General features: G+C 43.3%; 1 protein-coding gene across 1 annotated transcript in view; it reads left to right on the plus strand.

Moving 5' to 3' along the window:
• Nucleotides 1-16,370, plus strand: part of LOC116979357 (sodium- and chloride-dependent neutral and basic amino acid transporter B(0+)-like) — a 31,907-nt gene extending 15,537 nt beyond the window's left edge. Inside the window, exons 6-14 of the mRNA XM_033030961.1 lie at nt 2,003-2,141; nt 3,825-3,956; nt 5,000-5,019; nt 5,515-5,705; nt 6,535-6,763; nt 7,087-7,212; nt 8,240-8,358; nt 14,491-14,590; nt 16,366-16,370. Of these exons, the coding sequence (XP_032886852.1) occupies nt 2,003-2,141; nt 3,825-3,956; nt 5,000-5,019; nt 5,515-5,705; nt 6,535-6,763; nt 7,087-7,212; nt 8,240-8,358; nt 14,491-14,590; nt 16,366-16,370 (1,061 nt within the window). The remainder of the gene's footprint in view (nt 1-2,002; nt 2,142-3,824; nt 3,957-4,999; nt 5,020-5,514; nt 5,706-6,534; nt 6,764-7,086; nt 7,213-8,239; nt 8,359-14,490; nt 14,591-16,365) is intronic.
• The last annotated feature ends 28 nt before the right edge of the window (nt 16,371-16,398 follow it).

Here is a 16,398-nt window from a genome sequence, read left to right on the forward strand (position 1 = left end):
TGTTTATTGTTGTTACATGTACCGAGGTACAGTGTTTTGTTTTCGGATTGTGAAAGGGTGCTTTCAATGCCATTTCATTCCATCTTTAGTCTTTTAGAATTTCTTTATTCAGACGGTGGTGAATCTGTGGAATTTGTTGCCACAGAAGGCTGTGGAGGCCTAGTCAATGGATATTTTTTAAGGCAGAGATAAATAGATTCTTGATAAGCCAAGGATTTTGCCATAAATGCCATGTGCCTTTTCATACCTTTTTTTGATGATTTCACCAGGATAATGCCTTTTTCACGATCAAGTGAGGGGCTAGGCTAGATGCAGGATTGTTCCCAATGTTGGGGAAGTCCAGAACAAGGGGTCACAGTTTAAGGATAAGGGGGAAATCTTTTATGACCGAGATGAGGAAAACAGTTTTCACACAGAGAGTGGTGAATCTCTGGAATTCTCTGCCACAGAAGGTAGTTGAGGCCAGTTCATTGGCTATATTTAAGAGGGAGTTAGATGTGGTACTTGTGGCTAAAGGGATCAGGGGGTATGGAGAGAAGGCAGGTACAGGATACTGAGTTGGATGATCAGCCATGATCATATTGAATGGCGGTGCAGGCTCGAAGGGCCGAATGGCCTACTCCTGCACCTATTTTCTATGTTTCTATGTGCCTAAATCAACCTTTTTTGCTAAAAGGTCTTGCTATTTTCTCCAGTTATACCGTGATTACAATGACATTTTCTATGTTAACACGTCAACATTAATGTTATTATTAACATGTTAACATAGTATAAATTACAAGAAAATTTCCACCACCGAGGCGAAACCGGGGGCGCCACCGTCGGTCATTCATTAATTTGTGCCGCTGCCCGCTGGTTCAGTCTTCTCCTAAATCTACATTGCTTCCAAATTTGCAAACTTCCCACAAGCTACCACTTCCCTTGAGAAATGTGGCAAAACATGAAGAAGGGTTTCGGCCCGAAACGTCGCCTATTTCCTTCGCTCCATAGATGCTGCTGCACCCGCTGAGTTTCCCCAGCAATTTTGTGTACCAGTGAATAACTTGCAGGTTTTCAACAAAGTAACTGATGATATTCGTAAAGTTCCAAGCGAAATAGATAAAGACATACAAGGAAAATGTGAAAGAGTGATTTTAGCTAACAAAGATCTTGAAGAAATAGAAAACATAGCTAAAGTTCTCAAACATAGTTGTAATGCACAAGATATCGACATGAATATAGAGTCTGTAGCTTGTTTCGGGTATGCACCAGTGACCTCAGCTGAGGTAGAAAGAAGTTTTTCTCAACTGAAACATATTCTGTCTGACAGATGGCATAGTTTAATTCCAGATAATTTGAAAAAATGCTAGTAATTATGTGTAACCAGGCAACTTTGGTCATTTGGTAGACAAAAGTGCTTGAGAAACTCAGCGGGTGCAGCAGCATCTATGGAGCGAAGGAAATATGGAGAGTTTCGGGCCAAAACCCTACAAATGTAAAGCACTTTGGCCAACGAGAGTTGTTTTTTAAATGTGCTATATAAATAAATGTGACTTGACTTGACTTCACCACCTTAACCCTAACTTTGGTCATTTAATGTAGTATACCTTTATAATATCAGTTTTAACCATATTTTGGTGGTGGAAATACATGCCTTTTCGTGCCTTTTTTGTAATTTTATCATGCCTTTTTGCTTGCCTATTTCAGAGATTTTTAGTGCCTAAACATCCTGGCTCGATTGATAAGTATGGGTGTCAGGGGATATGGGGAGAAGGCAGGTGAATGGGGTTGAGAGGGAACGATAGATCAGCCTTGATTGAATGGCGGAGTAGACATAATGGCCCAAATGGTCTAATCCTGCTCCTGTCACTTATGAACATGATGGCATTGGTGAGGCCATGCTTGGAGCACAGTGTTCAGTTTTAATCAGCCAGCTATACGAAGGGTGCAATTAAGCTGGAAGGAATGCAGAGAAAATAGCAGAAATAATTCTCAGTGAAATGTCCCACCCCACATTTTCCAGATCCGCTCTGCAACCTCACTCTGGACGGTGGATATTCTGAAGTCGTTAACACAACCTGGCTGCAGGCAAACAACAAAACCTGTTCCAATGGATCAGAAATCTATGTTCCACACCAAGGCCCAAGTGAACAATACTGGGAGTAAGTAATGCTGCAGAGAATGGCACCTCATACATTCATATTTATATCAATAACTTTCCTCAATCTGAAACATCACCCATTCCTTCTTTCCAAAGATGCTGCGCCCCGCTGAGTTACTCCAGCATTTTGTGTCTATCTTTGGTGTAAACATTCAACTGTAGTTCATTCCTACGCATTTGGTGAGGGATTCTTGTTTTATCAAGAGCAGTTTGATTAAGTTTAGTTACACCAACATGTTTAGTTTAATTTAGAGATACAGCGTGGAAACAGACCCTTTGGCCCACCAGGTCCACGCCAACCATCGATCACACTAGTTCTATGTTATCCCACTTTCTTATGCACCCCATACACACTAGGGGCAGTGTACTCCCACTTCTCCAAAGACGTTCGAGTTTGTAGGTTAAATGGCCTCTGCAAATTGCCCCGAATGTGAAGGGAATGAACTGGCAATCAGTTGTAGGTGTGGAGTCGGTGGACCAATTTTTTCATGCTGTACCTTCCAATCAATCTATCAATACAGACAACACAGACCCAGGTTGATGGAGCCCTGAGGCAGCGGCAAACTGAATATAGTTGGTTCATTAACCTGTGACAATGATAACTAAATCGTATGAATGTTGCCACATTTAACAACGCCAAAAAGTATAGAAGATTTGCAACCTAGGAGGAGGCCATTCAGCCTATCACATCCTTGCTGGTTGAAATAGAGCCATTCCACCCCAACATCACATTCAACAGCAGGTCTTTTGCTCTGAGTTCACTGCACTTCCAGCACGATTAATTTCCTGAGTGGTTGCATATGCGTAAGGTATTGTCACATGAAGAGCCTGCATGCTGATATGTATTTAAATTTGACAGAGTAATTGGGAGGACAGTGGGAGGAATAAGACAATGTCACAGGATTACATGGGATCTGGGTTCAATGTTGAGGACTCCCAGCACTGCCCTCCCACTGTGCTGTCGCCACTGGTGGGTCTGTCTTGCTGATGAGCCAGGGCATACCCAGGCTTTCAAGTGGAGGCAAAAGAGACATAGATGCTGGAGACACTAGGAACTGCAGATGCTGGTTTACAAAAAAAATACTGGAGTAACTCTGCAGATCAGGCAGCATCTGTGGAGGATATGGATAGGCAATGATTGAGGTCAGGACCCTTCTTCAGACTGGTTGCAGTAGGGTGGAGAAAGCCCAAAGAGAGGTGGGGTTGGAACAAAGATTAGCAAGTGATGGGTAGATTCAGTTGCGGATGATTGGCAGATGGTTGAGCAATGGCTAGAAATGAGAGGACTGAAAGTGTGAGATAAGGAGGCAAGGATTAAACAGGTGTGAAATGTGAACCCACATGAAGGATTATAGGTGGAAGGGAATGGGAACAAAGAGAAAGAGAAAGAGAAAGGGAGAAATTAGTGATAATCCAGGTGGGCTCAGGGAAGAGAGGAGGGAAAAAAGGGGAGTGGCTGTTGGTGGTAGCTAAAAATGTAGAATTCAACATTCATTCCATTGGGCTGTACGCTACACAAGCGGAACATGAAGTGGTATTCCTCCAGTTTGCATGCAGCCTCACTCTTGCAATGGAAGAGGCCCAGGACAGAAAGGGCAAATTCATGTATAATTAACTAAATATTTTTGTGCTCTTTATTTAATGCTGACTGATACAAAATGTCTTCTGTTGTCATTTTATTTAGAAAGTTTGTTTTACGCCGCGCAAGTTCAGTGGGCGAGACAGGGGAGATAGTCTGGTACTTGGCCCTCTGTCTGCTTCTGGCCTGGCTGATCGTTTGTGGAGCACTTTCTAAAGGAATCAAAACTTCAGGAAGGTGAAATGATTGCTGACAAACAGCACTAAACAACTGGTGACAATGTACAGATTTCCACATTTACAAATCTGCTTTAAAATTACTGTGGGTAACACACAAAGAAACCTGCAGAGGGAAATAACATCATAACAAAGAACCCAATTCAAAAAGATGACAATACAGAAATTAAGGAAATGGTTGACATTGAAAAATTCCTTATGTATTCATTCCAGAGGAAAAACTGAATTTTGATGATGTTATAGGAGTCCGTGTGCATTAACCATTAAAAACCTCTGGCTATGAACTGAAAGTAATCAATAGGGCTGATCACTGGGATTTGGAAATTGATGGCAGGTCAAAAGTTAGGTTTCTTGCAACTAGTGGTTCTCCTTTGAATCTCCAAAGACTTTCCATGTTCGATAAGGGACCACCTTGGCATGTGGTACAACATGCTCCATCTGTTGTAATGTGCACAAATCCAAGAGTAATCTAGAAACTTGACAGCAAGCAGGGAGAAGTTAAATGATCTGTTAGATGTACCGAGTCTTAGCAATTTGGCAGATTTGCTTTTATAGGTGCTATAGCTTTAAGCATCACTGCACAAGTTGCTGAAACATAATGGATTGTGGATTGGACATAAAACAAGAAATTGTACTCTGAGAGTTGGGACAGTTTCTCTGAGTTCACAGTTCTTGCTCATGATGATTTAATTTGTTCATTGGTACTTAATCGTCATGTATCTACATATTGTGAAATTCTTTGATTTCAGTAAATTCGGTAAAATCATATAAATTAGCACAGTCATAAATAAGTACAAAAATGCAACGATTGTAGTGCATGAATAGTAGATGTCACCAAGGCAGTACGCAAAGGGAGAACATCAAAACAAAGAACTGCAGATACTGGTTAATACACAAAAGGACACAATGTGTTGGAATAACTCAGAAGGTGAGGCAGCATCTCTGGAGAACATGGATAGGTGATGTTTCTGGTCGTTTGGTGATGTTACCAATCAATCAATCGATTAATTAATCATTTAATGCTCTCTTATTCGCTAATTTTAGATTTGCAGCGATAATTATTTGTGAGCCAAGGTATACACAAAGCGAAAGTCTGTGTATGGAATTAGTCGTCAAATAAAGCAGATAAGACTCGAGGAGTGAAATGAAATGCTCAAGGGACCACATTCCCCAATGTGTGCCTCCTAAGATTGCAAAATAAGTTAGAGTAAATTTGTGGTGCATAATTGATTCACAATGGGCTTCTCCTCTAAATATTGTAGAATTTAAATTCTGTTAAATGCGCTTCTCAATTATGTGATGTGAATAATAATCTTTAGCTCCAATCTTTTTACTTAGTGTAGACACAAGGAATTGCACATGCTGATTTACAAAATAAAACACAAAGTGCTAGAGTAACTCAGTGGGTCAGGCAGCTTCTCTGGAGAACATGGTTATGCTGTAAAAGGTTCCCGACCAAAACCACCAATTTGTGTTCTCCAGAGATGCTGCATGACCCACTGAGTTACTCCAGAAGCTGTCTTTTTTTATTTAGTGTTTCACTGAATCAAATATTGCAGATGTTAAATCAGGAACAGAAGACAACCTAACAATCCTTTTCCACGTTCAGGTGGTTTATTTCACAGCAACATTTCCGTACGTGGTTCTGACTGCACTTCTGATTCGAGGACTGACCCTGGAGGGAGCCTGGAAAGGGATTGAATTCTACATTGGAAGCGAGTCGGACTTCTCAAAGCTGGCTGATGCTGAGGTAATCTCACCAGGGTAATCCACCTTCTTTTGGCTGAATATTTCAATCAGATATTTCCACGTTTCTGCTTCTTCCTTCATGGATGAAATATTTAGCTAAAGAAATGAATGCTGCTTTTGAATTGTGACATGAATAATTTTATTCATGTAAAATCATTCATTGCATTTTGGTTTAGAGGTCTGAAAAAAATGCAACTGAACAGCTTTATTGTGAGTATGTGCATGAAGGAACTGTAGTTGCTGGTTTTAACCAAAGATAGACACAAAATGCTAGAGTAACTCAGCAGGACAGGCAGTATTTCTGGAGAGAAAGAATGGGTGACGGTTCGGTTCGAGACTGAGGTAGGTGTTAACCTGAAATGCCAACCATTCCTTCTCTCCAGAAATGTTGCCTGCCCTGCTGAGTTACTCCAGCATTTTGTGTCTATCTTTAGCTTTATTATAGGTGTTGGTTTAGATTTATTATTGTCACATGTACCGAGGTATGGTGAAAGGCTTTGTTTTGCATCCTAGCCAATCAACCATATCATATACTATACATAAATACAATCAAGCCAAACTCAAGTACATTGGGTGAGCAGAGTGGAGAACATGGTTCTCAGCATTGCAGTGCACCTGTTCCAGAGACAAAGTCTAATGACAGCAATAGGGAGAGGTGATTCGGACAGTACCCTAGCTTATGGAAGGGCCATTCCTTTGCCCACTTTTACAGTTAATCAATATCCTATTGTAACATTGGACAACCTTCTTCACTGTCCACTATAATAACAATGTTGGTCCCATTGGTAAATTTAACTCTGTGCGAACTAATTATAATTTCCATTCACCAGGTCTGGAAAGATGCAGCAACACAAATATTTTATTCACTTGCAATTGGCTGGGGCAGTTTAATAACCCTGTCGTCCTACAACAAATTCAACAACAACTGTTACAGAGACACCATGATCGTCTGCATCATTAACTGTGCCACGAGTGTGTTTGCTGGATTTGTCATCTTCTCCATCCTGGGACACATGTCTCACGTACAGGACAAGCCTGTTTCAGAGGTCGCTAAGTCAGGTACCTGTGCTCTTAGACTTGCCATTTTCTGTTGTGATTTAGATCTGGTGATGGAGTGGAGGTGATGAGCAAGAGATCAGCTGGAAGGTAATTGGAAAGGAGAGATATAGGGGAGGGAAGATGTGGGGAGGGGAGAGGGGAGAGCAAGGTATGGGGAAATGTAAAATAAACATGTAAGAATGTGGAAGAGAGAAGCATGTTGAGGCTGGGCACTCAATCTGGATGTTAGATTAATTAATGGACTTTTGAAATATAAACAACATTATAATCTTTTTCTTTTGTACATAATTAATCTTATCTGACCAATTGTGTCTCCCATTCAGGTTTTGGTTTGGCTTTTATCGTGTATCCAGAGGCTTTAACACAGTTGCCGTGGGCGCCTCTTTGGTCCAGCCTCTTTTTCTTCATGCTGATCACCCTGGGACTCAGCAGTCAGTGTGTTGCTGTCGGTAAGAGCCACTTCAATTCCTTTGTCAAGTCTTTGCCACTTCCCTAAAATCAAGTTATCTGGCTCTTGAAATTGGGTCGTGCTGAAATTTGCATACAATTCTAATAGTCATATTTTTGTTAAATCTTTTAACAGTCTTTCAGAGTTGTTTCCAATACTAACTCTCATTCCTTTACTGTGCAGCAAGAACAAAAAAAAAAGAAATTGGAGGGAATGCAGTCTTTCCCTTGTATGGAAGGGAAATAAATATTTAGACAGGTACATGGATAGGAGAGGTTTAGAAGGATATTGGCCAAATGCAGGTAGGTGGGACTAGTTGGCCAGTGTGAGCAATTTGATCCGAATGGCCTGTTTCCACGCTGTAAGACTCTATGACTATGATGTTAGAACATAGAACAAAGAACAGTGTAGTATAGGAACAGGCCCAATGCCCCACAATGTCTGTGCTTAATTTGGGCCAAGCATGGTCAGATGGGACTAGCTTAGATGGGGCATCGGTGGGTTGGGACGAGGGCCCTGTTTCCATGCTGTATGACTCCTCTGCCTGAAACATTGGAGGGACTCCACTTTGTAACTTCATGAGGGGACCATTACCGGGAATGTTTGAGCTCTACCCATGGTTGAAGTATGGTGAAGCAGACTGGTGACTTTAATGCTTGCCCAAGTCCTTTAATGCTTGCCCTGCCCAATCACTCTCCATAGCTCAGGCCCCCAAGTCCTGGCATCATCCTCGTAAAACTTCTCTGCACTCCTTCCAGCTTAATGCCATCCTTCCTATAGCAGCGTAACAAAAACGGAACACACTGCCGTTTATTGTGAAGGTCCTGCCAACTTCTGTACTCAGTGCTCTGACTGATGAAGGCCAATGTACCTACCTTCTTGACCACCCTGTCTACCAGTCACCCCCAATTGGGAAGAAGAAGCTGCCACATCTCTTCTGCTCTGCACGGTGTTGGAAAATCCAGCGCGGTGATTCTCTGTGATTTTGTAAATTATTAATTAAACTTGTTTAACTTTAATTTTATTAGAAGCAGTAATAACAACCCTACTGGATCAGTTCCCTGGCTTTCTGCGATCAAGGCGTCCGTTTCTTACAGCTGCTGTTTGCCTGATATTTTATTTGCTCAGCCTAACCTGCACAACACAGGTAAGGCGCAATTCAATAGTATCTTCATAGGCCAGCTTTAACTTATCATGTGAGAAATTTTATATGATTGAATAATAGAGAATGACTAGTTATTTAGCTTGTTTAACTTGCTTGACAAATCACATAATATTCTGACTGTGAAATACTTCACAGCATCTAAATCTGGGACACAATCAACTGCAGATACTGGCTTAAAAAAATCCTACAAAGTGCTGGAGTAGCTCAGCAAGACAGGCAGCATCTGCAAAGAAATGAATAGGCAACATTTCAGGTCGAGACCCTTCTTCAGACTGGTGGTAGTAGGAGGGGGGAGAATTCTGGAAGAGATGTGGGGAGGAGTGAGAAAAAGCTTGGCAGGAGATAGGTGGACAAAATGTGTAAAAAAAAACTGCAGATGCTGTTGAAATTCGAAGGTAGACACAAATGCTGGAGTAACTCAGCAGCATCTCTGGAGAGAAGGAATGGGCGACGTTTCAGGTTGAGACCCTTCTTCAGAGTGATGTTGGGAGGGGGCGGGAAAAAGATAGAATGTAGGCGGAGACAGTAAGACTAGCAGGAGAACTGGGAAGGGGAGGGGATGGAGAGAGAAAACAAGGGCTATCTGAAGTTAGAGAAATCAATGTTCATATCGCTGAAGTGTAAACTACCCAAGCGAAATATGAGGTGCTGTTCCTCCAATTTGCACTGAGCCTCACTCTGACAATGGAGGAGGCCCAGGACAGAAAGGTCAGATTGGGAATGGGAGGGGGAGTTGAAGTGCTGAGCCACCGGGAGATAAGGTAGGTTAAGGCGGACTGAGCTGAGGTGTTCAGAGAAACAATCGCCGAGCCTGCACTTGGTCTCGCCGATGTAGAGAAGTTGACACCTGGAACTGCTTTCTGCAGAGACCGTTCCCTCCGAAACTTCCTGATCAACTCGTCCCTTCCCACCCAAACCATCCCTCCCCAGGTATTTTCCCCTGCAACTGCAGGAGATGCAACACCTGTCCCTTTACTCCATCCAAGGACCTAAACAGTCTTTCCAGGTGAGGCAGAGGTTCACTTGCACCTCCTCCAACCTCATCTACTGTATCCGCTGTTCCAGGTGTGGACGAGACCAACCAGATCTCAACAGCATTTTTCCAACAGCAATAAGTGTGTCCAATAGGTGTTGGCCTTTCCAACAATCCCTGTGACAGTGTGATAACAATAGTCAATCAATTAATTTATGGCCACTAAACTACCTGGTGTCTCACCCACAATCCCAGTACCAGGAAGGTGCCATTCATCTGGGCCATTTTATAGTGCCCAGAGAGGATGCCACAGAGCGGTCAGGGTCACAGTGTGGAAACAGTTCAAATGTGAACACTCGGAAGCATTTAAATGGAGCATTTTACAGTTAGACTTAAAAAATCTGGCAGCACTGGGGCTGTGCTGGTGTCTGGGTAACACATTCGCTCTTGTTCATATTAATTTTAAGTATAAAAGTCAGGAAGTCATGCACAGCTTAATAAAACCTAGGAGTATTGCATGCAGTTCTGGTCACCACATCATATGAAGGATGTGGAAGTTTTGCTAAGAGTATAGAAGAGGTTTACCAGAATGCTGCCTGGATTAGAATGTATTAGCTATAGAGAGAGGCTAGTCCAGGGGTGGGGAACCTGCAGCCTTATGGCCGCATGCAGCCTTCTAGGCCATTAAGTGCGGCCTTTTGAATGAATCCAAATGTTGTAATTGGCCAAATAAAAGATGTCACAAAATGGAGAATCTCTGCATTTCCAAAGCCTGCTTGGACTCTCTCTGTGTGAAAGTTTCAAGCTGTGAGTCACAGCTCCAAGGAGTCTGGACCCTAGATGGAAGTTGAGGATAAGGTGGGGTTCAGATGTCCTTCCTTTTGTTAATATGTATGAGGGTTTAGCAGAAGAGCTGAGCAGGTTTGCAAATGCATGATTAGGATGAATTAACCCTCAACGTAACAGAACAACTTCACGCAATACTCCAAAAAGAAAATATATATTATTCAATCGCTTCGGATGAATCAACTGATACTACTAACTCGGCGCAGGTTTTATACTTAATTCGGGCCATAACAGAAGATTTTCTTTGCTACGAAGAGTTACTCGCTTTGGGCACTCTTACGGGTAGAACACGAGGAATAGATTTCTTCAACAACATTCAACATAAATGTTGTGAAGTTGGACTGGATTTGGTTAATTTAGTGAGTGTATGTATAGACAGTGCACCTTCCATGACAGGAAAACGTGAAGGGTTTATTGCACAGATAAAAAAGGTATTATCAGATCCAGATCGTCTCATTTATTTTCTTTGTATCTTACATCAGCAAAATCTCTGTGCTAAATCTATTATCTTAAGTGACACTTTGCAACAAGTTATAAGTATTGTTAACTATATTCGTGCAAATGCAACACGGCATCGTCAGTTTCGTAATATATGCTAAAGTTGGATGATGAGGCATTCAGTGTGGATTTGCCATATCATTGTAAAGTGCATTGGCTATCGCAGGGACAGGAGTTAGCAAAATGTTTATCTTTGCGAGAACAGGTAGTTAAATTTCATGAAGAACAGAATCAGCAATGTGAAATATTGAAAGAAGACTTCTATAGAAATACTGCATTTCTGTGTGATAGCATGTCAAAGCAAAATGAATCCTCCTGCTCATCAATGACCTTCGCTAACTGGGGAACTAACATTTGTTTCTTTGCAAGGTAAAACTAAGTCTATATGATATATGGCAAAGAATTCAAGCATTTCGAAAAAAACTATATTTTTTCAAAACTCTTCTTTTTCAAAATGAAATTTCGGATGAACATTTTCCCCAGTTAGCGAAGATCATTGATGAGCAGGATTCATGCGAATCATTTGAAGAATATGCAGCTGTTATAGACTTATTAATTAAAGAATACAATGAAAGATTCACTGACTTTGAGAATCATGACATCACACTCAAATTAGCATTTCAACCTCACCCAGTTGATGTCTCCAAGGCTCCTAAAGAGCTACAGATGGAATTGATTGAGCTCTCAGAAGTTGACATTTTAAAGTCCTTATTTGACGCTAAGAAAGATCCAATTGAAATAGGGAAAAATGCAGTAGAATACCCATATCTTCGGCAACATGCATGAAAAGTGCATGCATATCTGAATGGTGGCCGATTAGGAAAAGGGGAGATGCAACGAGACCTGGGTGTCATGGTACACCAGTCATTGAAAGTAGGCAAAGGTACACAAAATTGCTGGAGGAACTCAGCGGGTGCAGCAGCATCTATGGAGCGAAGGAAATAGGCGACGTTTCGGGCCGAAACCCTTCTTCATGCAGGTGCAGCAGGCAGTGAAGAAAGCAAATGGTATGTTAGCATTCATAGCAAAAAGGATTTGAATATAAGAGCAGGGAGGTTCTACTGCAGTTGTACAGGGTCTTGGTGAGACCACACCTGGAGTATTGCGTACAGTTTTGGTCTCCTAATCTGAGGAAAGACATTCTTGCCATAGAGGAAGTATAGAGAAGGTTCACCAGACTGATTCCTGGGATGGCAGGACTTTCATATGAAGAAAGACTGGATAGACTCGGCTTATACACGCTAGAATTTAGAAGATTGAGGGGGGATCTTACAGAAACTTACAAAATTCTTAAGGGGTTGGACAGGCTAGATGCAGGAAGATTATTCCCGATGTTGGGGAAGTCCAGAACAAGGGGTCACAGTTTAAGGATAAGAGGGAAGTCTTTTAGGACCGAGATGAGAAAATCATTTTTTACACAGAGAGTGGTGAATCTGTGGAATTCTCTGCTACTGAAGGTAGTTGAGGCCAGTTCATTGGCTATATTTAAGAGGGAGTTAGATGTGGCCCTTGTGGTTAAAGGGATCAGGGGGTATGGAGAGAAGGCAGGGATGAGATACTGAGTTGGATGATCAGCCATGATCATATTGAATGGCGGTGCAGGCTCGAAGGGCCGAATGGCCTACTCTTGCACCTATTTTCTATGTTTCTATGTAAGTACTTTCTTGCTTTTCAACCACTTATTGCTGAAAATCTACATTCTCCTACATAACCTAATCAAGACGCCCTTAAGGTCACAAATGAAGGATAGCCATCTGGAAGATCAGCTGAAACTGCTTTGACCCACAAAAAGCAGTCACAACAAAGTCTTTAAAAGATTAGTTAACTTTAGAATTAACAAAATGTTTTCATTTTCTAGAAGTTAATGCATAGTACCTGTAGTTAGATTTTTACAAAATAATGTACATTTTGAAGTATATCTAATTGAAGTTTCTTGGATGCGGCCTTATTAGATTATAGCTAACTTAATACGGCATTCCATCATGAAAAGGTTCCCCACCTCTGGGCTAGTCAAACTTGGATTGTTTTCTCTGGAGCGTGGAGGTTGAGGGAAGACCTGATATAGATAAAATGATGGGAGATTATAAATTTTAAACATTCAGTATAAAATTATGATAGGGTAGACAGAACCATTTTCCCAAGATGGAAATATCAAAGAATACAGGACATAGCTTCAAGGTAAAAGGGACAAAATTCAAAGGAAACTAGACCAAGGACACTATCTGCTCCCCCAACACAATAATCCAGCACTCACCTGTTCCCCCAACGCAACGGGGGGGGGGGGGGGGGGGAGGGGGGGGGGGTGTGGGGGTGAAGGGGGATGTGTGGGCAGGGCGGAGGGGGGTGTTTGGGCAGGTGGGTTGTAGGGTGGAAGGGATAACTTTATGGCTTTGCATATTTTGGTCTTTCTCTTGCTCAGAGCAAATTTCAGAACTATGTGCATTGAAGTCTCTATGGTTTCTGAGTTGTTGTCAGGAATGTGAAGTTGGAGAATGACCTTGAATAACTTTATCAGCAGCTGGTCGATAAATTGGATTGAATTCCTTTAACACGGTGTTGAGAGTTGTCCGTATTACTTTCAAAGCATATTTGGTCTGCGATGGGAAGTGTGTGGGAGGGAGGGATGGCGGGTGAGGAGGGAGCACCACGCTGTGGGAGGGAGGGGCGGTGAGGAGGGAGAACTGTGCTGTGGGAGGGAGGCAGAGTCCGCGGGCACTGATCCGAGCGAGGCCGTGGGGGGGTGAGGACCTGGGCGGGCGTGGACCCGAGCGAGGCCACAGGCGGGTGTGGACCCGAGCGAGGCGGCGGGCTTGCGCCAACCCGAGCGAGGCCACAGGCCGAACCGAGCGAGGCCGCATCTTCAGTGCGACTGGGCCAGGCGGGCCAGACAAAGGGAGGGGGTTTCCAGAACATTCCAGCGTGGCACCCCCCCCCCCCCCCCCCCCCTGCGAAGAATCAGTAGTTTATGAAGTTAAAACCTTTGGGGAGGTGGAGAGGGCGGCGGCCCCCTCCCCTTGCGGGGGCATTGTGATGTCATTTGAAGCGGCTTGATGATTCTGTGGCCGTTTTGGCTTTTTCTTTTAACTTTAATGATGAATAACTTTTGAAATATAGCATGAAATGTGAAGTTTATTGTATCGACCGGATTAATGTGAGTAATAATCTGTAAAAATTTCAACTCTAGCACGTGGGTAGAATAACATACAAACACACACACATATACATACATACAAGATGAGACTTTTATAGGTACACTAGACCAAGTGCAGACCTGATGGTTCTGCTCCAAAAACGCACCAGTTCCCTACCCATAGCGAAAATGGGTACTGCAACTTAAGCCGTTCCCAAACGTAAGTGAAGCTGATCACTGCTAGCCAAGCCATTGTGACGTCATCAGTTGAAGCTGGTCATTTAAAATTCAAAGTATTTTGATTTTTTTTATCTTTAATCAGTAATGTCAAGAAATAAAGTATAAAATGTTCAGTGAAGGTGAACTCTGCCTAGAGGGGGAAAATGTGAATCAGAATATGTAAATATCTTGTGAAAGTTTGCATTTTTATAGCTTTAATCACGATTAACGTGAAATATAGGATGAAATCTTCAAAGCTGATCACTGCTAGCCAAGCCATTGTGACGTCATCAGTGAAAGCTGGTCGTTTTAAATTTAAAGTCTCGAGGGGAAAGATGTACAGGACAGGTTTTTTACACACAGAGTTGTGGGTGTCTGGAACACTTTGATGGTTCATTATCTCAGGCATCCCATGCAGCAACCTTTCAATGATATAATTTTGTTTCAGGCTGGAATTTACTGGTTAAACTTAATTGATCATTTCTGTGCTGGATGGGGTATTCTTGTCGCTGCCAATCTGGAACTTATCAGTGTGAGCTGGATATACGGTAAGTACAATCTATGCATAATGAACTGTAGATGCTGATTTACAAAAAAAAGACATAAATTGCTGGAGGAACTCAGCGGGTCAGGCAGCATCTCTGGAGAACGTGGTTCGGTGATGTTTTAAGTGGGGTAGAAGGAAGCTGGAAGAGAGGTGGGGAGGAACAAAGCCCTGCAAGTGGATATGCGTGAGGGGGGTGGGGGTTGGGGATGGTTAGTCCTCGATACTACTAGCCAATCTGAGCTCTTCATCCACAAAATCCCCTGCACGTTATAGAGGCATAGAGTGATACAGTGTGGAAACAGGCCCCTCAGCCCAACTTGCCTACACTGGCCAACATGTCCCTGCTACACAAGTCCCACTTGCCTGCATTTGGCCTATATCCCTCCAAACCTGTCCTGTTCATGTACCAGTCTAACTGTTTCTTAAACATTGGGATAGTCCCAGCCTCAAGTACGTCCTCTTGCAGCTTGTTCCATACACCCACCACCCTTTGCATGAAAACATTACCCCTCAGATTCCTATTAAATCCTTTCTCCTTCACCTTAAAATTCAATCTTTTCCCCTTCACCTATTGTTTGGTTATGACTGCTTGAGTTCATTTTTCCACCACTCATAGAGTCATAGAGTGATACAGTGTGGAAACAGGCCCTTCAGCCCAACTCGTTTTATTTTCCCCTTCACCCTGAACCTTGCTGGTATGTCCTCTGGTCCTCTGTGCATCTACCCGATCTTTTCCTCTCATGAATTTGTATACCTCTATGAGATCTCCCCTCATCCTCCAATGCTCCATGGATAGTGCCCCAGCCTACTCAACCTCTCCCAATAGCTCAGACCCTCTAGTCCTGGCCAAAGATCCTAGAGGAGCAAGATAGACCACTCCTCGAAAAACGCGTAGTATGACGTGCGTGATTGTCGACGCCATTTTATTGAGCATTTTTTTGGGCTGTCAAGGCGTCCTCATGTAAATCTTCATCTCACTGGAGAAACTCAGCGGGTGCAGCAGCATCTTTGGAGCGAAGGAATAGGTAATGTTTCGGGCCGAAACCCTTCTTCAGACTGATAGGGGATGGCAGGGGGAAGAAAGGGGTGAAAAAGGAGGAGGAGGAGCCCGAGGGCTGGGGGATGGGAGGAGACAGCTCGAGGGCTAAGGAAGGGGAGGAGACAGCAAGGGCTAACAAAATTGGGAGAAGTCAATGTTCATGCCTGCCGGATGCAAGCTCCCCAAGCAGAATATGAGGTGCTGTTCCTCCAATTTCTGGTGTTGCTCACTCTGGCAATGGAGGAGACCCAGGACAGAGAGGTCGGATTGGGAATGGGAGGGGGAGTTGAAGTGCTGAGCCACCTGGGAGGGGGAGTTGAAGTGCTGAGTCAGGTAGGTTCTTGCGGACCGAGCGGAGGTGTTCGGCGAAACGATCGCCCAACCTCCGCTTAGTCTCACCGATGTAGATCAGCTGACATCTAGAGCAGCGGATGCAGTAAATGAGGTTGGAGGAGATACAGGTGAACCTCTCGCACCTGGAACGATTGCTTGGGTCCTTGAATGGAGTCGAGGGGGGAGGTAAATGGACAGGTGTTGCATTTCTTGCGGTTGCAACGGAAAGTGCCCGGGAAGGGGGTGGTATGGGAGGGAAGGGAAGAATTGACAAGGGAGTTGCGGAGGGAGCGGTCTTTGCGGAAGGCAGACATTGGGGGAGATGGGAAGATGTGGCGAGTGGCGGGGTCACGTTGGAGACAGACAATTTCATGTGTCTGCTCTTGCTTGAATGCGCTGTACAGGTTAATTCACCTTTCCCTTCCCCTGTTTTCCAG

This window comes from Amblyraja radiata, chromosome 12 (assembly GCF_010909765.2).
Source record: "Amblyraja radiata isolate CabotCenter1 chromosome 12, sAmbRad1.1.pri, whole genome shotgun sequence".
NCBI lineage: Eukaryota > Metazoa > Chordata > Chondrichthyes > Rajiformes > Rajidae > Amblyraja > Amblyraja radiata.